Source organism: Chrysemys picta, chromosome 10, assembly GCF_011386835.1.
Source record: "Chrysemys picta bellii isolate R12L10 chromosome 10, ASM1138683v2, whole genome shotgun sequence".
Lineage (NCBI taxonomy): Eukaryota > Metazoa > Chordata > Testudines > Emydidae > Chrysemys > Chrysemys picta.
In genome coordinates this window covers 54,438,172-54,463,032 of record NC_088800.1, presented here as the reverse complement: position 1 = coordinate 54,463,032, position 24,861 = coordinate 54,438,172, and the positions used below count along the sequence as shown (strand labels likewise).

Sequence of the window (24,861 nt, the reverse complement as noted above, 5' to 3'; positions counted from 1 at the left end):
CCCAGCCTGGTATTCTCTGCTGTCTGGTGCCCGGTGCGGGTAACTGTATCAGCCCGAGTTGGCGCTGGACTCCAGTGACGCCAAGCGTGAAGGCCACAGTGGTGCTGTCGACCTGTGCTGGCAGGAGGCCGACGAGCAGCTTCTTGCCAATCGGGAACGGGATCGATATCGGTGCTCCAGAGACCTGGACCTGGACCGGTGACTTCTGGAAGCCTTTGGCGATGGTCGGCTTGCCTTCTCCTGGTGCCGGTCTCTGGAGGGTGCCGGAGAGCGTCGGGTCCCTTGTACTAACCCTGTGCGCTGACTTGTCTCCGGTACCGAGGCCTCCTTCTGCGTCATGGGTAACTGAGAGTCCACAGACTCAATGTTTAACCGGGAGCGATGCCAGGAGGGTGTCCTCGAACGGCGCACCATTGCCGGCTTTCCCCTTGATGGCACTGCGGGCCCGGGTGCCGGAGGCTTCTCCCTGATCGGGAGGGGACTCACCGCCGACAACCTGATGAGGTCCTTCACCGCCTCAAAGGTGTCAGGTGTGGAAGGCTGATCTATTACTCACTCGAGCCCGTCGTTCTCACAGAGTTCACTTAGGGCTGGACTCAGTGGGACTTGTGGCGTTGGTGCCATCGGTGCCGGCGCAGGCACAATGTTCATCCTGCTCTTTCCGGTGCCCGGACCCCTAGATGGCGCTGGTCTCCTTTGTGGGGTACGTCCATGCCCTTCTTTTGATTTGGCCTTTGGCTGCACCGGGGAGGATGAGCGCTGCTGTGGCCTACTTTTCTCCGAGGCTGATGGCTTCCGGTGCTTATCTGGCACTGGGTCTCCTGACGACTCCGGGGCGCTCCGCACCGAGGAGGCTGGAGCTGGCGTCAGGTGCTCCGGGCCCGATGGCTGCAGCGCTGCCTCCATCGCTTCAAGCGAAAGTCTCTCTCTTTCTTTGTTTTAGGCTTAAATGCCTTGCAAATCTTACATCTCTCTGTTTGGTGTGCTTCCCCCAGGCAACGTAGACAGGAGTCGTGGGGGTCGCATGGGCTTGTGGCACATGGCGCAAGCCTTAAACCCCTGGGCCTGCGGCATGCCCCGCAGCCCCAGGAGGGTGCTGGAAGTCTCCAAGCACCTAATCTATTAAGTGTCCACAACAATAGAATGCAAATGAACTGACAGCAGCTAAGTACTCTAAAGCTAGGGGAAGGTAAGAAGGAACTGGAGGGGTCGGGCCAGCGGGGGTATATATGCACGGCGCAGTGACGCCGCTCAGGCGGGGGCCCCACCGGCCCGATGGGTACCCCTAAGGGAAAAATTTCCGACGGTCGTGCACGCAGCGCGCGCACACCTAATGTGGAATGGACGTGAACAACCACTCGAAGAAGAATGGTAGTATCTGATATGAGGGGAAGCTCACAAAGCAGATAAAGTACTTGACTCCTTTTGGAATTCTTTGAGTCTTAGGAAGTGTCTCTGTAAGATCCACTGTATAGATCTCAGCAGTGGACTTGGATAATGCTGTGCATTTCCTGTTGTGCTTCCCCTAAGGGTACATACTGCTCTCAAATTCTGTAAAGTGATGTATATGCTGGATCTCCCTTAGCAGTACGTATAGCTTAATATTTTTAGATATATGGCGTAATGAACAAAACAGTTATAGAGGGAAATACACAAAGCTCCACAAAACCTTTGCAAATACTTGTTCATTCAACAAATTTGAGGAATATTGGCTAAATATTAAGGTAGACGTTTAAATAATTTATTAATATCTTCAAATTAAATTAAACATTCTAGAGGTGACTGCGTCTAGATTTGAGAGACTGGATCATTGAGCCTGGAGTCAGTGACAGGGAAAGGAGCATGAGCAGTGGATTAAACTCCATAATAGAACAGGTAAAAGTAAGCTTTCAGCAAGGGGAAGTCCTTTACGGAAAGTGATTAGAGAGCAACCTAAACATACAGCTGAAACAATGGGATTAAGATGAATTCATCAGCTATGGTATCACTGGCAGTAGCTTTCACTGATCGCTGACTGCAAGCCAATCAAACAAATGTCATATACCCACCATGAAGGTCATTTTGTACCCCAACGTTTTTTTTTTTAAATAGCTGTACACTTGGAGTTCTACCTCCATCCTGGTTTCAAAGACACAAAGTAAAGATAATCAAGCAGCTCAGAAAAAAACTTGTGAAAGCAGTCTATAGTGCCCATTTTCATTTATGAAAAATACTGTGCATAATATAAACTTTGAAAATTTCAGTGAAGGAGAGTAGAAATAGTTTGTTTCAGATAAATAATCAAATACACATCCTACATTGTACAGTATTTGTAACCATAATTCTGGCCAATTCTCAGCAATTTACATTCTAAAATAGCTAATGATATTTCATTTCACACTAGTCCAATAAAGCAATAAGCTGCAAATTTCTACTTTAGTAGATTATTTGGTGCATGCTTTCAGTATGCTATAATTTCAGAAAAAGAGAGGTTGGGGAGGGAAATAATGTTTAGTTCAAAAGGAGTCCTAGTGACCCCAAAATAGATAAATACTACTAATTTTAGAGGAGGGAGTCCTTTACTCCCCCCCCCCCATTTATTTCTCCCTCCTTTTTCATTTTTCCTTACAGTTCACTACATGTCAAATGTCTCAGATTGGAGGAGAGATCAATAACAGAAAATTTATTACCTGATGACTTCCTTTCTGGGACAGACTTCTCCTCCAATCCACCCCAACCCAGAGAAGTTTTTCAGGTATTTCTAGAATGGCCTCTTTATATTAATAATAATAATAATTAATGGAGATATCCCATCTCCTAGAACTGGAAGGGACCTTGAAAGGTCATCAAGTCCAGCCCCCGCCTTCACTAGCAGGACTGAGTACTGATTTTTGCCCCAGATCCCTAAGTGGCCCCCTCAAGGATTGAACTCACAACCCAGGGTTTAGCAGGCCAATGCTCAAACCACTGAGCTATCCCCCCCCCATAGATCAGTGTAGTTATATAAGGCATCACTAGTAAGAATTTTCATGTATCTAATAAGACATAAGTGTTCCAATACAGCTCTGGAAGATTGTGTCCAAGCCCAGAAACCCAGTGGACAAGTATAAACTATTTCTGTTATTGCCAGAAGAGCAGCGCAGCAGAACTGGTAGAGGACAGCACCAGAAATGAAATAATCAAAATACAAAATTTTCCATTTTATTTTAGTCTTCCTCCTGTAGAACCAGGAGTCTTAGTTACCTTGAGCCCAAATGTACAAACCCCAGAGGCAAAAAAAAGCAAAAACACTTTTAAATATGACCTAAAATAGCTATGAATCTTATAGTTTTGTATAGCACCCATCACTGAAGTATCAAAGCACTTTTCTATATCTAAATATGTCATGACTTAAAAGTAACTCGGATCTTATTTGGCTGGAAGGAAGAGCTACATGTCCCATTGGAAATCTGAGCTTCTCGCTTTACCAATAGGCTACAGACCTCATTATATCTATATGGGCATTGGATATCAGTCATTAAACCTTTTATTTACTAAAGACTCAGCACTGCCTATACCAAGACTACTGTAATTTTGAGGGGAATGAAATATTTTGAAAATACTTTTTCTGCAACCTGTGAGAAATATAAAGAACGTATGAAGCTGTGAAGTTGGTGACAGTATTATCTGTACTCATTTGGAATATCTGCATAATCCACATGTTGTTTTGACATTTGAGTAATGCACCCATTTAAAAAATCACACTGATAAAACCCTTAGCCCCATAACACACTATACACGCTATTTATCTATGGTTCTTATATGCCCACATCTATTTAGCAATCTGAGGGACTCACAAAATTATGATAAACACATGAAGATGTAGCTACTGCTCTTTCCTCTTTTCCTTTCATTTGGAAAGCACTGAATGTAGTGTACTATATATGGTATGTGTAAATATTATTACATATGTACACACACATAGACACATTATGTTATTAACATCCAGTACTTTATAATGGTTTATAAACAGCAGCAAATATTTACTACCAGTTAAATTTTGTAGGCTTGATTTTTTCCCTTGTTTCACTCAATTTATTGACAAAAGCAGATGCAATACTAGCATGCTGAGAAATAACAGCTCACATCTATTATTTAAGTATCCACACCAGCAGAAATTAAATGTAAATTCTTTCCGTAGTATCACGACACAGCTTTTACTCAAAGATAGAGTGAGAGTTTCAGAATGCACTAAAAACACATTTATGCTTAACTGTATTATAAGGTAAACTAGAGATGTCTGAGGGCTTGTTTTTATTACCGCACTAAATTGGCACTGCTGCATCAATGCAGCAGCGCCGAATTAGCGAGTCTGTTGAATGGGAGAGCGCTCTCTTGTCGACGTAATTACTCCACCTCAACAAGAGAAGGAAGCTATGTCGGTGAGAGAGAGTCTTCCGTCGACATAGCATGGTGTAGATGCCGCTTTAAGTCAATGTAAGTTACGTTGCTCAGGGGGGTGGTTTTTTCACACCCCATGAGCAACATAACTTACATCGACTTAGGCAGTAGTGTAGATGAGCCCTTATTTATTAAGACTGAAATTACAGGAAGATAGGGACTGTGGCCAGGGACAATGCAATCATATGGTACAAGAATTAAGGAAGAAATGTTCCCATAGGATTTATTTCTTACCAGTGGTAGAGGGAAGGCTGGGGAGGGGGGAACTCAACCCTCTCCCCCAATATTAATCAGTTAACTCTGACATCTGAAGTTGATATTTACCAGTAGAGAATCCCTTGCTACCAGCTGATGTCAAGGAAGCAAGGATACCTGCCATGTCTGAAAGTGGGACGCAATGTAATAAAAAGACAAAACATTCAGGACACTAATATTTGGTAGTGCAGAATTCTGAAAATGATGTGGAGTTTATTTCTTTAACTAAAGTCTTCTGTACTTCCAATTTTATACTGCAGTAGTTTTATGTAATTTACAACACTGAGATGAAAGCACGTTTGGGTGAGGATGAGATAAACTTGGGACTGCAATAAGTATTAGAGAGCCAAGATCCAATTTTGAGAGTTTTCATTCTGTAAGTTAAGATATTTGAAAAGGCAGTAAGGAGCATTTGCCTTCCACTATTACCTGATTACATAATTTTGGCCCGGTGAAAGCTAAATCTAAATATGAAAATGAAGGTACAGTAGAACCTCGGAATTACAAATACCTTGGGAATGGAGGTTATTGGTAACTCTGAAATGTTTGTAACTCTGAACAAAACGTTATGGTTGTTCTTTCAAAAGTTCACAATTGAACATTGACTTAATACAGCTTTTAAACTTTATATGAAGAAGAAAAATGCTGCTTTCTCTTTAGTTTTTTAGTAGTTTACATTTAACATAGTACGGTACTGTGAGTGATGTTTTTTGTGTGTGTGTGTGTGACTCTGCTGCTGCCTGGTTGCGTACTTCTGGTTCCAAATGAGGTGTGTGGTTGACTGATCAGTTTGTAACTCTGGTGTTCATAACTTTATAGAGTATAGAGTCAACAGCTGAAATTTATTCTGGTCCATTTTTACTGGTGAAAGAAAATAGAATGCCAGAAAGAATCTAATGTTCAAATCCTGGAAACTGATCATGACAGGTGAACTAAAATAAGGTGGTCATTTCTCAGTAGTTCTAAATATTAAGTCATATTTGACACTTCATGATCTCAGTCATCAACTGCAATAAAATTTGCAAAAACAGTGAGATAATTATTTTGGCTCCTACAACCGGTACCAAAAGACTGCTGACACCCAACCCGATTCAGGGGAAAACGCACCTCTTCCTGATAGCTGGTCCTGTAAGCCATCTCCAAGTCCCCATCCAGGAAGTTCAGGCTCAACTTATTAATTGGTGGTTTAAAGAAATAGTCTTTCATCAGGCTAAAGAGAAGAGAGAGACAATGTGAACAGTTTTACAAGGAGTTTACTTAGCTGTAATTCTTCTTCAAAGATACCATTTCACAGGTTTCTCACTCTTGGCTCTCTGCTTCCAGCGTGAAACCGGTGGTCTTAACAGTTTTGATCTTTTGAAGTACGGGTAGCTTCTCATTGTTCATCAGAAGCTGCAGCAGGGTTGGGCAAACTTTTTAGCCGGAGGGCCACATCTGGGAATAGAAATTGTATGGCGGGCCATGAATGCTCACAAAATTGGGCTGGGATGCAGGAGGGGGTGCGGCTCTGGCTGAGGGTGCAGACTGGGGTGGGGGTGGGGATGAGGGGTTTGGGGTGCAGGAGGGTGCTCTGGGCTGGGATCGAGGGGTTTGGAGGGCAGGAGGGGGATCATGGCTGGGGTAGGGGGTTGGGGCATGGGGGGAGGCTCAGGGGTGCAGGCTCCAGGGCGGCGCTAACCTTAAGCGACTCCCGGAAACAATGGCATGTCCCTACTCCAGCTCCTATGTATGCTGCCCTGTCCACAGGCACTGCCCCTGCAGTTACCATTGGCTGTGGTTCCCAGCCAATGAGAGCTGCGGGGTGGCACTTGGGGCAAGGGCAGCATGCAGAGCAGAGTGCCCTGACTGCCCCTACGCATAGGAGCCGGAGGGGGAGTCATGCCACTGCTTCTGGGAGCCACGTGGAGCAGCCCCCAACCCTGGTCCCTGGCTGGCGCGCCAGAGTGGGGCAATCCTCAGACCCCACTCCACAGCAGGAGCTCAAGGGCCGGATTAAAATGGCTGGCGGGCCAGATCTGGCCCTCGGGCTGTAGTTTGCCCACCCCTGACCTACAACATCACTCCGCATCCTTAAAGTGAAAGATGAAAATTCCCAAAAAAACATTTATAAGAAAAGGAAACATTTCATTACAAATAAACAAACAAACTAATACATTAATACAAACAAAGAAGACAGGCTCTTAAATTGTCAGGAAGACATTAAAAGTCTTTTAAAAAAACTTTCGAACCAAAGGATAACTGAAGAAATAAGTGTCCACAGATCAGCAAATGGTATACATTAATAGCTTCCAGACATTGACACATGCAAGAGACACAGCCTTTTTTTAACTGAAGCATATCAAATATCAGAAATTGATAAAAAGTTGAAAAATTATTAATAAAGTATTTTCCATTGCAGGGAACAGCACTTGGTTGTCACTGCCTTCAGAGACTAATAATAACTCTGAACCTTCCCAGGATCATACAACAACAGCACTAGACAATCCAGACAACCAGGTAAAGGAATCTGAGACAGAGTTGGAGAGCTCAGCCTTGTTTCTGAGACAGGAGATCCAAAAACCTTTGGTAGAAGAGCCAAAGGCACCGATGAACAAAGAGAATGACATACTAGACCTGATGCGCCTGGCAGCAGATACAAGGAATGTTTGTGGACTCTCTCACCTTTTCCTCCCAGTGCCTGGTGGAGAAGCCTCAATTCTGATTCAGTAGAAAGGCTTTCTGAGCAAGAGATGGAACATTTTGAGATTACAATGGATGTAAACAGATTTATGGCAGAACATGTTCGCTTGTGTTAACTCTGACATTTGCAACACTTGTCATCTGCAAGTGTTTTCTTTCCCTGGTAGATGTCAGGCAGCTGGATGAGCCTGATGCTGTGTACATCATTAACAATGCTTTATGGCAGAGTGTCAGAGTATGCTCGTGCACCTTGTTTATGTAATATTCTGCAGTGATACTGTAATCAGCACCTCTTTTCCTCTAATCTGAGATAGGAAAGATTTCAGAGAACATGGAGCTCTACTCCCTGGAGCTCCAACTTACTTATATGCAATTATATCCTTCTGTGATTCCGTTTGTACACCATAATTACATTTCTGAGACTTGAAGGAGAGTTCTGTGTTGCTCAAAAGCTTTTCTTCTTCACCAATATAAGTTAGTTCAATAAAAGATATGACCTCATCCACCTTGTCTCTGTAATTACACTGGCTGTTTAGAGTCAATTTTTATTATTATTAAGGTTGCAGTTGTGTCCAAAATGTGCTAGGAACTTTTCAAACACAGAGGTTGACAGTGTCCCTGCCTGAAAAACTGTAATACAGTATAGAAAATGAATGACCCATCTCAAGTTGGATGCATCCGGTACAATCATCGCTAAGTGAAAGTTTCTGAAACACACACTGAAAAAAACTCTTGGGGTCATTTATCAAATCTGATGCCAACTACATGAAGATGCTTAAGGATCCCATGGAGCTGATCTCCACTTACATTGTTTTCTCTTGAGTTGCCTACTCCTCTGCTGCTGACAAGGAAGTGTTCTGGAAGCCCTAGAAGCACAAACTCAATGGCATAAGATAATAGAAAGGAGATTTTTCTATGGAGATGCAGGACAAGTCAATCCCAGATATCTGGCCAATGACTTTGTACCAAAGTGCTTTTAATGTGTTAAGTTTTTAAGGTCAGCTTTCAAATGTCAAACCACAATCCTTGACTGGATCTCCAGAGAAAGACCAGAAGACTTCAACCATGAATAATGGCGATGCTTTTACTTCATTATCTCAGCCCTTGCTATATACTGAAAGCATTATTGGAGGCACCAAGAAAATGACAAGTTACACTCTGATCAAATCTCCTCCTCCTGCATGATTAGAGCTATTTTTATTGAACTGTCCATGAAGACCTGGGCATCCTTGCAGAGGCTAGCAGGGATTTCAGACACTCATCTGGCATTCTGATAAGTCAGGGTGACATCTTGGCAAAGTACACTTCAGCCAAATTGCCAATGTATGAATTTTATGAGCTTTTTTGGGTGGTTGGACTTTCTTCCTCCATGAAATCTTAACAACAAAAGAAGACAGAGAATGTAACTTCACTTCAAGAAACAAAGTGTCAAAAAAGCCAGAATGGAGAACAGGCCTCAAAGCGCCAAAGACTAGGGTCCAGTGGAATGAGGCACCAAGTCCAGTTGACTCTAAACAGAGTCAGGAAACAGACTGAGCATCTATAGGGCCTTTGAGAACGTGCCTGCTATAATGCCCTAGCTACTGCCTGCATGCCTCTGATTTCTATTAATCAAATAGTGTTAGGAAAATGAAGATTGAAATAAATCACCTTTGTAGTTAAAAGAGGAATCTGGTCAAAGAAACAACACTAAAAGGATGAAGCGGTATGAAGAAAGGAGCATATTAGGGTGCTACTCTGTAGGCCATGGCTAGAAGAGACCTTAGAATGCACTGAAGTGCACCATAGATACTGTCATGGCTGGGATATAAGGAACAGTTACCAGTATTTCAGAGGATTAACATTTTTAAGAGCTCTCAAGGCTGATTCCCACTCTGGCACTTCGAGTCCAGAAGGTGGGGGCTTGCAAGGACTCTAAAAATTAATTACTTGCCCCTCCAGACTTGTATTAAACTCCCAAGGTTACAGTTTTTCTCTGACCTTGGCTGGGTAGATGCTGCCACAACCCAAATGCAAAACCCCTTGGAATCCAGGAAGGCTCACTTGGGAATTCCTTCCTGTGGGGTACGTTCAAACCCTTTCACCCTCCCCCCTCTGGGGAAGGGCTGAGAAAGGAAAACAAAGAAATCAGCTGTTGCCCACCAGCTAATTAAAAAACATGTGCACAAACCTCTTCAGACACAAAAAATCCAATCCTGTTCTTAAAAAAGGTAAATTTTATTAAAAACAAAAGGAAAGAGAATACATCTGGATCTTAGGCTTTTACTAGATTTGAAAATCCCACTTACAAAAATTAAATATCAAGAATAACCTTCTTGAGGTCCAGCTTAAAGGTTACAAGCAAAACAAAAGCATTTGGGGTTAGCACAGAGGAGTCCATAAGCCTTACAAAACAAAAGAAATAAACCTAATCGCGTCTTCCTAGACATTTCTGATCTACTTACATATCTGGGTTTCCAAATAAGCAATTTCTAGGCCTGATTCTGATGACTTTCATACCTGGCCTTCAGCTTCTCACAGCATAACTGCTGCCCTGTTCCCCTCTTCCCCGGAGAACAACAACAGACACAAAGGGCAAGTTTTCCCCCAATTTTAAAAAGTTCTAGCCTTCCCATTTGGCTCTTTAGGTCAGGTGCCCACTCCCTTCCTTTACCTGTGGACTTTTTTAACCCTTTACAGGTAAAGCAAGTAGAGAACAGCTACTAACAGGGATTTTATAGCTAGCTGACTGGCTGGGTGTCCATAAAAGGGAGCTCCCCCCCCCCTTCATTTATCTCACACACACCCCAAATCACAGATGGTGCTGGCCAGCCTGGTTTAGGTCAGGTCCACACCGGCTGGGATTTCTTCCCGGAGGTTTAGGAAACAGAGTTAATAAGATACATGTACCTCTAATTTCACTAATAATTACATGAAAAACTAAACTACTTTTCACATTTTAAGGTCTACAATGACTCAGAATACAGGGGACATTTTCACTCTGATAATTCTGGGAAACCTTCCCGGGAGAGTGCATCAGCCACTTTGTTAGAGGCTCCTGAAATGTGTTGTATTTCAAAATCAAAGTCTCGAAGAGCTAAACTCTACTGAAGAAGTTTTTTGTTAGTTTCTTTGACTGAGTGAAGCCACTTTAGTGCAGCATGGGGTCAGTCTGCAGCTGGAAACGCTGTCCCCAAATGTATGGGCGTAGCTTCTCCAGAGAATACACAATGGCTTAACATTCTTTTTCTGAGACTGACCAGGGGCTTTCCCTCTCAGAAATTTTTTTGCTGAGAAACACGACAGGATGGAATTGTTGATCTGGTCCTTCCTGCATTAAAACTGCTCCTAAACCTTGCTAGGACGCATCTGTGGTTACGACGAACGGTTGGTTGAAGTCCGGGGCCCTAAGTACAGGGTCAGATGTAAGGGCCGCCTTAAGATGGTTAAAGGCTTCTTACACTTCTCAGTCCACTGAACTGCATTTGGCTGTTTTTTCCTGGTTACGTCTGTCGGTGGGGTGGCAATTTGGCAGTAGTGTGGTACAAATCGTCGGTAATACCTGGCCAACCCCAAGAAGGATTAGACTTGCTTCTTCTTTGACTTTAGGCATTTTGGATAGCATTTACTTTAGCCTGTAAGGGGTTGATAGTTCCTTGAGCCACCTGGTGTCCAAGGTACGTTACCCTGTTTAGGCCTATTTGACATTTTTTGGCCTTAACGGTTAATCCTGCCTCCCTTATGCGCTGGAAGACAGCTTGGAGGTGTTCCAGGTGTTCTGCCCATCTGAAAATCTGAGAATATAGCCACATCGTCAAGGTAGGCAACTGCAAATTCCCCAAATCCAACCAGAAGGTTATCTACCAGTCTCTGGAAGGTAGCGAGTGCTTTTCACAGTCCGAAAGGGAGCACATTAAATTCATACAGCCCTACAGCGATGATGAAGGCTGACCTTTCCTTGGCTGGGTCATCTAGCAGCACTTGTTTAGTTAAGTCTAAGGTGGAGATGAACAGGGCACATCCCAGTTTCTCCAATAGCTCATCTGTGCGTGGCATTGGATAGTTCTCTGGGCGAGTTACAGCATTTAGCTTACGGTAATCCACGCAAAAGCGGATTTCCCCATTGGGTTTGGGAACCAGAACCACTGGAGAGGACCATGCACTCTCAGAGGGGTGGATTACACCCATCTGTAACATGTCCTTGCTCTCCCTTTCTATTGTGGTTTGGCTTAAGGAGCCATCCAGTAGGTTTGGGCTCAAATTGGGCAAGCATCACCTGTGTCAATGGAGTGGTACGCTCGTTCTGTCCGTCCTGGGGTGGCTGAAAACACTGGTGTGAAGCTTGTGCACAGCTCCTGTATTTGCTGCCACTGCTTATGCCCAAGGGTGATGGAAAGGCTCACCTCTTCTACATAGGTTTTCTCGAGCAAGGGCTAGAGAGTCTTAGAGAGTTTTGCAGGTTGGTTACAAAGTCCAAAATGTTAGTTCCTGGAGAAGATGTAACCCCCTCCCATTGCTGTTTCACCAACTGTAATGGCCCCTTGACTTCATGGCCATAAACGAATTCAAAGGGTGAAAATCCCAAACTGGGATGTGGTACAGCCCTATAGGCAAAGAGCAACTTCTGCAACACTAGGTCACAATCATTGGAGTGCTCATTCAAGAATTTAAGTATCATGGCCCCCAAAGTCCCATTAAACTTCGTTTGATGGTGGTAAAGGGGGTCAACTAAGTGATTCACCCCATGAGCTTCAAAAAGATGTTTCATGGCCTCTGCCAGGAAGTTAGCTCCCGAATCCGTAAGGATGTCGGAGGACCAACCTATCCCAGCAAAAATGTCTGTTCATGCATGGCTCATGCTTTTAGCCCTGGTGTTGCTTAGAGCTATTGCTTCCAGCCATCGGGTGGCAAAATCCATGAAAGTCAGTATGTACAGCTTTCCTCTAGGTGTCTTCTTAGGGAAAAGGACCCAGAATATCCATAGCTACATGCTGAAATGGAACTTCAATTATGGGGAGTGGCTGGAGAGGGGCCTTGACCTGGTCTTGGGGCTTTCCCAGCCTTTGGCACACCTCACAAGATTGGACATAGGTAGAAACGTCCTTGCCTATCCCTTCCCAGTGGAATGACTTCCCCAAACGGTCCTTGGTCCTGTTCAGCCCAGCATGGCCACTAGGGTGATCGTGGGCTAAGCTCAAGAGTTTTTTCTTATACTTAGTTGGAACTACCAACTGTCTTTGAGGATGCCAGTCTTCCTGGTGCCCACCAGAAAGAGTTTCCTTGTATAAGAGTCCTCCTTCTATAACAAACCTGGACCTATTGGAAGAGCTGAGAGGCGGTGGGTCACTCCGTGCTGCCATCCAAGCTCCCTTGAGACTTTCATCCGCTTCCTGCTCTGCCTGGAACTGCTCCCTTGATGTTGGAAACATTAGTTCCTCACTGGGTTGTGGACTTGGTCTCACTGGAAACGATGCAGGTGATGGGGTTGTCTCTATTGATTGTGAACCGCTTTCCGCTGGTGCACCAGGTTGTATTTCAGGCTCCGGTTGAGCTTCTTGTGCCGGTTTAGCTGCTGCTGCAGGTGCTGGCTCCCCAGACTCTGGTGGGGTTGCAAGCACGGGCTCTGGTGCTGACTGCTCTGCCAGTTCCAATTCTTGGGCTGGTTCTGACTGGGTCCCAGGAACTGATGTACAACTGCTGCCATAGACTTTGGTCTGGGATCGAGTTCCACCACCTCTGGTTGTGTCCCTGTTGGAGGCTCAGGAATGGAGTTAGGTGTGCAGGCCTGTTTAGCCTGTCTGTGGGTCCCCATCCCCACCCATTTTGTTAGCCTCACATGGTTGGCTAAGTCTTCTCCCAGCAGCATGGGAATGGGATAATCGTCATAGACTGCAAAAGTCCATATGCCTGAGCAGCCCTTATACGGGACAGGCAACCTGGCTGTAGGCAAGTTAAAAGAGTTTGCCTTAAAGGGTTGCACCATCACTTGGGCCTCTGGGTCGATGAATTTGGGGTCCACCAGAGATTGGTGGATAGCTGACACCTGAGCTCCAGTGTCTCTCCATGCAGTAATCTTCCTCCCACCCACACTCACAGTTTCCCTTCGCTCTGGGGGTGTTTGTGAGGCATCTAGGCCTAAAGGCTCTCGGTGGGACTCCGGGGTGATGAGTTGCAGTCGGCTGGTGCTCTTGGGTCAGTTGGCCTTTACATGCCCCAGCTCATTACATTTAAAGCATCGTGCAGCTGACTGTGGGCTGGGGCGAGGTGGGTGGTGGGACGAGAGGGCATCTGGAGTCTCCCTGGCTGTGTGGAGGGCTCCTCCTTGCGAGGTGGGTCTTTGGGCTGACTCTGATGGTGGGGTGTTGTCTTGAGTTGCCCCTTCTGGTATCCACACCAACTGCTACTAGCTTTCTTCTTCTTCGCCACCTCGACCCATTTGGTTCCGATCTCCCCCGCCTCGATTGCAGTTTTGGACTTCCCATCTAGGATGTACCTTTCTATTTCCTCAGGAACGCTCTCTAAGAACTGCTCCATTTGTATTAGGAGAGACAAATCTTCCAGAGATTTAACATTTGCTCCTGATATCCAGGCATCCCAATTTTTTACAATGTGGCAGGCATGTTGGGAAAATGCCACGTCTGGTTTCCACCTTCCGGCTCTGAACCACCGACATGCTCGAGTGTTAACCCCATTCTAATTCTGGCCTTTAGTTTAAAAAGTTTGTACTCGTTCATGTGTTCTTTAGGCATTTCAGCTGCCACCTCTGCTAAGGGTCCACTGAGTTGTGGTCTCAGCTCCATATACTGGTCTGTAGGGGTGTTGTATCCAAGGCAGGCCCTTTCAAAATTTTCTAAGAAGGCTTCTGTATCATCGCCTACCTTGTATGTGGGGAATTTCTTGGAATGGGGAGCGGTACCTGGAGAAGGACTGTTAGGGTTACCTGGTGGACCCAGCTTAGCCCTTTCCAGCTCTAAGCACTTCAGCTCTAACTCCACCTCCAAGAGCTTCACCTGCATTTCCACCTCCAAGCGATTCTCCTGTCTCCTCTCCTCCGCTTCTGCCTCCAAGTGCTTCATTTCCAAGCATTTCGCCTCTCTTTTCTCCTCCGCTTCCAACTCCAAGCGCTTCACCCGCTTTTGTCCTCCGCTTCCAAGCGCATCATCTGTAGGAAGAAATCCCTGTATTCCGCAGTCAGAACTCAGTGTGGGTTAAGGGCATCCCTTCATCTTGGCACCTGCATCTCAGGTTGGGAAGGGCTGATCCTTTCCTCCTGGGAAATTCCTGGTCCCCATCCCCTCCTTGCATTTCTGTCATGGAGCTGGATGTCTGGGCTTGATTTGGGTCTGTCTTCTCTGTGGCGTGCTGCTTTGGGATTTCGGTGCCCGACCTCAACCTCATGCACAGGCTGCCCTACTCTAGCCTATTTCCTTGCCACGAAGCTAGAAAAGAAAAAGATAATACAGTGCTTGTTGGACTTCCTGGCTTTGCAGGTTGAATCCTTTGCGTGCCTGTTCCCCCTTAGGCCGCAAAGAAAAGAAAAGAAAGAAAAAAACCCTCCCTGGCTTTCAAGCAGCCAAAAGGAAAAATGCGTCCTTTTAAAATCTTGAGGTCTGAGCTTCTTGTTCAAAATGATCCCACTGCTCTGCCATGTCAAAGCTGATTCCCCACTCTGGCACATCGAGTGCAGAAGGTGGGGGCCTGCAAGGACTCTAAAAATTAATATTTGCCACTCTAGGCTTGTATTAAACTCCCAAGGTTACAGTTTTTCTCTGACCTTGGCTGGGTAGATGCTGCCACAACCCAAATGCAAAATCCCTTGGAAACCAGGAAGGCTCACTTGGGAATTCCTTCCTGTGGGGTACTCTCAAACCCTTTCACTCCCCCTGCGGGGAAGAGCTGAGAAAGGAAAACAAAGAAATCAGCTGTTGCCACCAGCTAATTAAAAACATGTGCACAACCCTCTTAAGACACAAAAGATCCAATCCTGTTCTTAAAAAAGGTAAACTTTATTAAAAACAAAAGGAAAGAAAATACATCTGGATCTTAGGCTTTTACTAGATTTGAAAATCCCACTTACAAAAATTAAACATCAAGAATAACCTTCTTGAGGTCCAGCTTAAAGATTACAAGCAAAACAAAAGCATTTGGGGTTAGCACAGAGGAGTCCATAAGCCTTACAAAATAAAAGAAATAAACGTAATCACGTCTTTCTAGACATTTCTGACCTACTTACATATCTGGCCTTCAGCTTCTCACAGCATAACTGTTGCCCTATTCCCCCCCCTTCCCCAGAGAACAACAACAGACACAAAGGGCAAGTTTTCCCCCAATTTTAAAAAGTTCTAGCCTTCCCCTGGGCTCTTTTGGTCAGGTGCCCACTCCCTTCCTTTACCTGTAGACTTTTTTAACCCTTTACAGATAAAACAAGTAGAGAACAGCTAGTAACAAGGATTTTATAGCTAACTGGCTGGGTGTCCATAAAAGGGAACTACCCTCTCCTCCCCCCTTCATTTATTTAGGATTACCATACGTCCGGATTTTCCCGGACACGTCCGGATTTTTAGTGCTCAAATCCCCATCCGGGGGGAATTGCCAAAAAGCCAAACATGTCCAGAAAAATGCCGGCATCCCTGCCCCAGTCCCCTGCTTACCCAAGCGGTTCCGGCAGGCTGCGAGTTGAAGGCAGATTCCCCGCTGCGGCTGCTGCTGCTCCCCCCAGACACCTCAGCTCTGTGTAGCCGAAGAGCCGAGCTGCCTAAGCGTACCGGCTTCACGGTTTGCCGGGCAGCAGCAGCCGCCGCCGCCGCCGGGAATCCGCCTGCAGTTCCCCCCAGACAACTCATCTGTGCAGCTGAAGAGCGGAGCTGCCCCAGCGCTACCAGCTTCACGGTTTGCCGGGCAGCCTCCAGACCCTGCGCCCCCAGCCAGGCGCTTCCCCTCCCGGGCTCCGGCTGCGCTGGGGAAGTGCCCGGCCCGGGGCGCAGGGTCTGGAGGTCTGGGAGCTGCCCGGCAAACCATAAAGCTGGTAGCGCTCGGGCAGCCCTTTTCACTTGGCTGGGAGGGACGAGGAGGGGGAATACGGGGTGCTCAGGGGAGGGGGCGGAGACTTTGGGGAAGGGGTGGAGCCAGGGCCCCATGGAGTGTCCTCTTTTTAAAAATCTTTAATATGGTAACCCTAATTTATTACATAAGCTGACCTCACACTGGAAGTAGAAATCTCTCTCAAGAACATGAGTCTTTAAAGAATTAAGCTTAAGCATTTCATACTTTACCGTCTTGTTTATTCAGTTTTACTGTCTTTTAACAACCACAGTATTGCACATAAGACTACAAATAAACATGGAAGAGACCCATTTCTATAACTGCATTAGTAAAGCTAGACCTAAAACTCAAAGTAATAGTACATTGTTCACCAAATATACAACACTGTTCTTGGTAAAGCTTAATATAAAACAATGCAACATTTACTGTAAAAATGCAGAACTGCCACTTGCTTTAATTGTAGCATAGTAATTGTACTTTGGTAAAAATGCACAGGATACAGTAATCTGTGCCAAATGACACCATACAGCTGTTACATGAACAAAATATACAGAAGATGGCACTGCAACAGTCAACTTGCATATTGAAACTGTTCATAGCACAAAGGTCTCAAATGCACTAACAAGAGTTAGAATTGGCATTGCTGTGGCAGAGTGAAGACCGCAATTATACCACAAGGACAGGGTTCCTATAACCTTATCCCAGATAAACCAACAGTCTTTCAGCAGTTCATTACTGCTGAGTTCACATTAACATTTAATCAAAGCACAGTTCTGATGCTATTATCTCAAATGTCTGTAAGCTGACAAACCAAAATACATCTTGATTCTTTTGTTATCAAGATAGTTAAGACCAAAGCAGACTGTGATGAACTTCAAAAAGATCTCACAAAACTAAGTGATTGGGCAACAAAATGGCAAATGAAATTTAATGTGGATAAATGTAAAGTAATGCACATTTGAAAAAATAACCCCAACTATACAATATGATGGGGGCTAATTTAGCTACAACAAGTCAGGAAAAAGATCTTGGAGTTATCTTGGATAGTTCTCTGAAGATGTTCACGCAGTGGGCAGAGGGGGTCAAAAAAGCAAACAGGATGTTAGGGATCATTAAAAAGGGGATAGAAAATAAGACTGAGAATATATTATTGCCCTTATATAAATTGATGGTACGCCCACATCTCGAATACTGCGTACAGATGTGGTCTCATCTCAAAAAAGATATACTGGCACTAGATAAGGTTCAGAAAAGGGCAACTAAAATGATTAGGGGTTTGGAACGGGTCCCATATGAGGAGAGATTAAAGAGGCTAGGACTCTTCAGCTTGGAAAAGAGGAGACTAAGGGGGGATATGATAGAGGTATATAAAATCATGAGTGATATGGAGAAAGTGGATAAGGAAAATGTATTTACTTATTCCCATAATACAAGAACTAGGGGTTACCAAATGAAATTAATAGGCAGCAGGTTTAAAACAAATACAAGGAAGTTCTTCTTCACACAGCGCACAGTCAACTTGTGGAACTCCTTACCTGAGGAGGTTGTGAAGGCCGCTGCATCCGCTGAATCCAAGGACGTCTGGAGAGAGGTCTTCACTATGGCCTTGCCCTCATCCACCAGCGCCGTAAACTCCTGTTGGGAACCCTGTGGGAGGTTGTCCTTAAACTTCCCCACTGCCGCCCAGGAGTTGAAATTATGTCTCTTGAGGATGGCCTATTGGTTAGCAATCCTCAACTGGAGGCCCCCTCAGGCATACACCATCCTGCCAAACAGGACAAGGCGCTTTGCTTCCTTGGCCTTAGGGGCCGGGGCCTGCTGCCCACGGTGCTCTTTCTCGTTTACCGCCGAGACTACCAGGGAACATGGGCTTGGGTGGCAAAACAAGAAGTCGTACCCCTTTGACGGGGCGAAGTACTTGCGTTCCACACCTTTGGCTGTTGGAGCACTGGAGGCTGGGGTCTGCCATGTAGTCTTATAGTTCGACTGCATGGTCTTAATGAGTGGAAGTGCTATTCTGGATGGACCCTCTGGGCTCAGGATGCCCACCATGGGGTCCTCCTGCTCAACCATCTCCTCGGCCTGTAATCCCAAGTTATGAGCAACCTTACACAGCAGCTCTTGGTGGGCCTGTGGTCTACTGGCAGCGGTCCTGATAGCGCTGTGCCTGCCACTGTTTCATCCGGTGATTACGAGGAGGTCAGCAGCTGCTCCGCTTCCTCCTGCTGGTCCCCTTGGTCCCCCTCCCCCAAAGGAGGGGCTTCCGGCTTGGGCCCAGACAGCTGACCCTGGGGCGGCACCAGACTTGGTGCCGGTTTCTCCGGTCTCTCGCTCGGTGACGGTGCAGGTAGTGTGGATGCCATAGCTTCCCGCAAGGAGGAGTGTTGGTGGGGGGACCGGGACACCGAGTAGCTGGCCCTGGAGGGAGCTCCTTGCCGCTGGTGGTAGGCCCAAGGGGTCCAGAAGGGCCAGTGTCCCAGCGGTCCCCACTGGGGTTGCCACCCAGCCTGGTATTCTCTGCTGTCTGGTACCCGGTGCGGGTAACTGTATCGGCGCCGGACTCCAGCAACACCAAGCGCGAAGCCTACGGTGGTGCCGTCGACCTGTGCTGGCGGGAGGCCAACGAGCGGCTTCTTGCTGATTGGGAACGGGACTGGGACCGCTGCTCGTGGGACCGGGACTAGTATCGGTGCTTCCGAGACCTGGACCGGTGACTTCTGGAAGCTTTTGGCGATGGTCGGCTTGCCTTCTCCTGGTGCCGGTCTCTGGAGGGTGCTGGAGAGCATCGGGTCCCTTGCACTAACCCTGTGCGCTGACTTGTCTCCGGTACCGAGGCTTCCTTCTGCGTCAGGGGTAACAGAGTCCACAGACTCGACGCTCAACCGGGACCAACACCGGGAGCGATGCTGGGAGGGTGTCCTCGAACGGCGCACCATTGCCGGCTTTCCCCTCGACAGCACTGCGCGGAGGCTTCTCCCTGATCGGGAGGGGGCTCACTGCCGACAACCCGATAAGGTCCTTCGCCGCCGCAAAGATGTCAGGCGTGGAGGGCTGATCTATTACTCCCTCGAGCCCGTCGTCCTCTCTGAGTTCACTTAGGGCTGGACTCAGTGGGACTTGTGACGCGGGTGCCATCGGTGCCGGCGCAGGCACAATGTCCATCCCGCTCTTTCTGGTGCCTGGGCCCTTAGTTGGTGCCGGTCTCCTTTGTGGGGAACGTCCGTGCCCTTCTTTTGGTTTTGCCTCGGGCCGCACCGGGGAGGATGAGCAGTGCTGTGGCCTACTTTTCTCCGAGGCCGATGGCTTGCGGTGCTTATCCGGCACCGGGTCTCTTGACGACTCCGGGGCACTGCGCACCAAGGAGGCTAGAGCCGGCGTCAGGCGCTCCGGGCCCGATGGCTGCAGTGCTGCCTCCATCAACAACTGCTTCAAGCGAAAGTCTCTCTCTTTCTTTGTTCTAGGCTTAAACACCTTGCAAATCTTGCATCTCTCTGCTTGGTGTGCTTCCCCCAGGCAACATAGACAGGAGTTGTGGGGGTCACTAACCGGCATGGGCTTGCGGCACATGGCACAAGCCTTAAACCCTTGGGCCTGTGGCATGCCCCGCGGCCCGGGGTGGGTGCTGGAAGCCTCCAAGCACCTAATCTATTAAGTGGCCACAACAATAGAATGCTAATGAACTGATAGCAGCTAAGTACTCTAAAGCTAAGGGATTGCTTCTCGTTGGAGAGCAAGAGTTTGTTCCAAGTCGCCACGGACGGTAAGAAGGAACTGGAGGGGGTCGGGCCAGCGGGGATATATATGCACGGTGCAATGGCACCGCTCAGGCGGGGGCCCCGCTGGCCTGACGGGTACCACTAAGGGAAAAGTTTCCGACGCTCGTGCACGTGGCGCGCGCACACCTAATGTGGAATGGACCTGAACAAGCACTTGAAGAAGAACTTTTATTGATGGTAGCCTTAGGAGAAACTTTAATTGGGAAAAGAAAGGGGGAGAGAAATGGATGTGTATTTAGAAATAATTAAACAAACAGACCCTTAAAAATGGCTAAGTGGTTGGATATAGTTTATATATAATTATATGGATATGTATGTGTGTAAAAATGGAAAGGACCAGGGTTTGATAAAACAGGAAATGAGAAGAAGTTAAACAGGCAGGTGTGATGAAAACAAACAGATAGTATGCAACATTTAATAAAAACCAAAAAAGATGTATGCTCTGTACCACTAGCTATCCCAGAATCTTTTATTTGCAATCTGGGCTCCCCATTCACACTCTCTCTGTTCTGTCATCCCTGGTTTTGTCATGTTTGTAATTAGGAAGACATTGTTCCTGTCCCCTAAACACTTACTATCTATGTGCTTATATAGAGCCGAGCCAAGCACAATGAAGCCCTTAATCTAACTGGGGATTTGCTTGCTATCACAATAGAAATAGCTTATTATCTAATGTTGTTATTCTTAATGTTCACAAGCTATTCTTTTGACAAACTCAAGTTAAAGTCTGGCCATATTAAGAGGGAAATTGTGTGTGTTTGTGTAAAGTCACCGACTGCGGGATCTTGGAGCCTATATTTTCCTATATTTCTTGCCCATAGAAGGGGTGACAATTTAAAATCCTAAAGTGAAGAGAGAGGGCCTAATTTTACAGAAAGTATATTTAGGACAATATCAGACCAATACTTTCATGACAGTCCCCTTCTATTTGTTCAGCATCCAAGACACAGAATGTATATATTTTCCTAAACACTTCAATGTCACCAGGTATAATTATTATAAGCAGATATGAAATTTTTGTAGCTCCATGTTTATAGTAAAAATAGCAAATGCAAATAACATATGTACTATAACATATTACAAAGATTTTGTCATTTTTGAGGATATTTTTAGTTCAAAAGACTCAAATGTAAAATAACTGTTCAAAGAGAAAGATTAATAAAGTTAAGTAAAAACCTGCATTGGTATTCCTCTTAGCAGAATTTTCAGATTGGTGAGTTCCTACTGTAGTTACAGAATAGCAGGCAGACTAACATTAGAAAACTTACAGTATGATGACCAACAGCACACAAGAGCAGGGGAATAGAGATTAAATGCATGGAGCATGTTTGCTTTCTTTCTACCACACTATTTTAAAATTATGTAGCTAGTTCCTTCTTACCTGTCTTCTTTAATCACATCCACAAAATGAGCATCTGTCTTCTCTCTGATGTTTTTGAACCTCAGTGGAAGGAGTGCCGACTGGTCCAAACTCACTCCTACCCATCTTCCTTTCTCCTGCAACATCTCATAAAGTGATGTCTGGCTGTTGCTCAGCTTCTCATCCCGTGGAGGACGCAAAAGTCCATTCTGGGTCTTTGGACTGCGTCGTCCAGGAGTCTGCTTCATAGCAAGAAGAAATGTACGAGTGAAGGAATAAATATGTGAGAAAACATACAAACGGCACAGAGGTTTGAACCTGATGATATTCTAAAAAAAGAGAGCTCTCAACGATGCCTGTAGCTATTTACATCATTCCACACTGATGCAACAGACATTCTGTACTTCAGAGTGACTCACTGACAGAGTGACAATCCTGGAATTTTATTATATAGATAAGGCCAGAAAGGACCATTGTGATTTTCTAGTCTGACTTCCTGTGTAACACACGCCATAAGACTTCCCTGAATTGATTTCTGTTGGACTAGAGAATATCTTTTAGAAAAACATCCTATCTTGATTTAGAAGTTGTCAGTGATAGAGACTCCATCATAATCCTTTGTAAATTGTTCCGAAGGTTAATTTCTAGTCTGAATTTGCCTTGCTTCAACTTCCAGCCATTGGATATTGCTATACTTTTGTCTGCTAAATTGAAGAGCCCTTTACTATCAAATGTATGCTCCCCGTGTAGGTATTTATAGACTGGTCAAATCATTCCTTGACTTTCTTTTTGTTAAGCTAACTAGATTGAGCTCCTCTCACTATAAGACATGTTTTCTAATCCTTTATTTATTCTTGTGGCTGTTCCCAGATTCCTCTCCAATTTATCAACATCCTTCTTGAATTGTGGACATCAGAACTGGACACAGTATTCCAGCAGTGGTCACACCAGCATCAAAGACGGAAGTAAAATAACCTCTCTACTCCTACTTGAGATTCCCATGTTTATGCATCCCAGGATTGCATTAGCCCTTTTGGCCATAGCAATGCACTGGGAGCTCATGTTCATGACTTCTAAATCTTTTTCAGTCACTGCTTCCCAGGACACAGTACTTCATCCTGTATGTATGGCCCACAATCTTTTGTTCCTAGATATGAACTCATATTTGGTCACATTAAAATGCATGTTGTTTGCTTGAGCCCAGGTTACCAAGTGATCCAGATTGCTTTATATTAGTGACCTGTCCCCTTCATTATTTATCATGTCCCCAACTTTGGGTCCCCTTCCAACTTTATCAGTGATGATTTTATGTTTTCTTATAGGTAACTGATGAAAATTTTAAATTGCTGGGATGAAGAACTGATCTCTGTGGAACCCCACAAGAAACATACCTGCTTGATGATGATTTCTCCTTTACAATTACATTTTGAGACCAATCAGTTAGCCAGTTTTGAATCCATTTAATGTGTACCATGCTAATTTTGTATTGCTCTAGTTTATTCATCAAAATATTGTGTAGTACCAAGTCAAATGCCTTTATCAACCAAACTTTTAATCTCATAAAAAAAGATATCAATAGTGGCACAACATTAGCTTTCCTTCAGTCCTCTGGAACTTCTCCAGGGTTCCAAGGCTTATTGGAAATCAATATTAACAGTACAGAGAGTTCCTCAGTCAGCGCTTTTAAAACTCTCGAATGCAAGGTATCCGAACCTGCTGATTTAAAAAATGACTGTCTTTAGTAGCTGCTGTTCCACACCTTCCATAATTACCGTACTAATGAATGGAAAGTGTTATCATATGATACTAATATGTCATCTGTTTTTTTCACCAAGCACTTCAGCATTTTCTGCATTTTCATCTAGTAAGGAACCAATACCATTGTTAAGATACCTTTTGTTCCTAAATATACTTGAAAAACTCCTTCTTATTGTCCTTAACTCTTCTGGTCATAGATTTCTCTTTGTGGTGTTTTGCCTCCCATAACAATTTTCTACAATTCATAGCTTCTGATTTATATTTATACTATCAATTTTCCCTTTCTTCCATTTGCTATACATTGTTTTGTTTTTACAGTTGCCTTCACTTCTCCCTAATCCCGGTTGGCTTTTTTAACCAGTGCAGCCTTCCTTCTTGATTGTGGGATTGTTGTTTTTTTGAGCTTGTTCTCAAATAAAATGCTTTTAAACAATTTCTAATAATCATTTACATTTTTCTGTTTAAATTCTTTCTCCCAACTAATTTGGCTCATAACTCATCCTCTGCAAAGACAGACCATAGTCTCCAAATAAAGACTACTATATCAGATATTTAAACTGACAGAATACTTGATTCTTGCCAAAAGACCATATATAATACCTTCTGAATCTCATTAGTTTTTTTGACTAATATATCTTTAGAGACTACGTGCTATCTTGCAGAAGGAATGAGGATTGTATATGCTAGTGCAGACAGGAGGGTTCAATGAGGAACGATCCCTTTCCATCTGAATCTTTCTTGTACCTAGGGTACTTGTATTTAAACATTACTTGGTTAGAGGAATTTAAATCAGGACCATCTCCATAAGGAATCCACTAAATCAAGAGCTGGTTAACCGGTAATTCCCACCCCACTTGAAGGTATTCTTTTTTCTTTTAATTAACACTTTAGTAAGTTTCTTTGCCTGAAAATACATTAACTGTAGAAAATGTTTATATAGAAGCTACAATATGACAGATATCTCTTTAGACTATTATTTTTTTAATTCTTTCTGCTCATCTGAGGAAACTGATGAAAATGTATGCTTCCTTAGAGTGATGTGGAGAAGCCTGATATGGAAGAACAATAGGGTATAAATTGGCCATGAACAAATTCAGGCTGGAAATTAGAAGAGCAATTATATCACAGGGCTGCTTGTGATGGTTGGGGGCAGGGCTGGGAGTCCCTTCCAATTTATGTCCTCTGTTCCTAAAGTTCATATTTCAGGGCTTGAGATGGTCCTCTGGTCCAGGAAGGGGCGTGTTTTTGTTTGTTTTAGTCTCCTTCCTGTGAAGCATTGGAGATGGCCACGGCTGGAGTTGACACGCTGGATGGGGAGGGCCAGTGCTGAGGTGGCACCAAGCACTTTCTCTCTCACATGCTTAGGTGGCTGATTGTTGCTCATTTGCTGAGGGTCTAACTAATTACCATACATGGGGTCAGGAAGGAATTTTCCCCCAGGTAAGATTGGCAGGGACCTTGGGGTTTTTTCGCCCTCCTTGCAGTATGGAGGGAAGATCACTTGCCAAGATTATCTGGGTATATTTCCCATAATTAATTCCCCGCCATTGCAGGCGCTTCAGGCATGAGTGCACCTTGGTCTCTCCTATTCTA

General features: G+C 45.0%; 1 protein-coding gene across 5 annotated transcripts in view; it reads right to left on the bottom strand.

Annotated features, from left to right (window-relative positions):
- The window catches only part of ADCY9 (adenylate cyclase 9), a 201,883-nt gene that overhangs the window by 52,686 nt on the left and 124,336 nt on the right, over positions 1-24,861 (bottom strand). For 3 of the 5 annotated variants that reach the window (XM_042854104.2, XM_042854103.2, XM_005306178.5), the window contains exons 4-5: positions 21,532-21,752; positions 5,782-5,884 (exon numbers count right to left, since the gene is read on the bottom strand). In XM_042854104.2, coding sequence (XP_042710038.2) covers positions 5,782-5,884; positions 21,532-21,752 — 324 coding nt within the window. The remainder of the gene's footprint in view (positions 1-5,781; positions 5,885-21,531; positions 21,753-24,861) is intronic. The other 2 variants (XM_005306179.5, XM_042854102.2) reach the window with 2 other exon arrangements.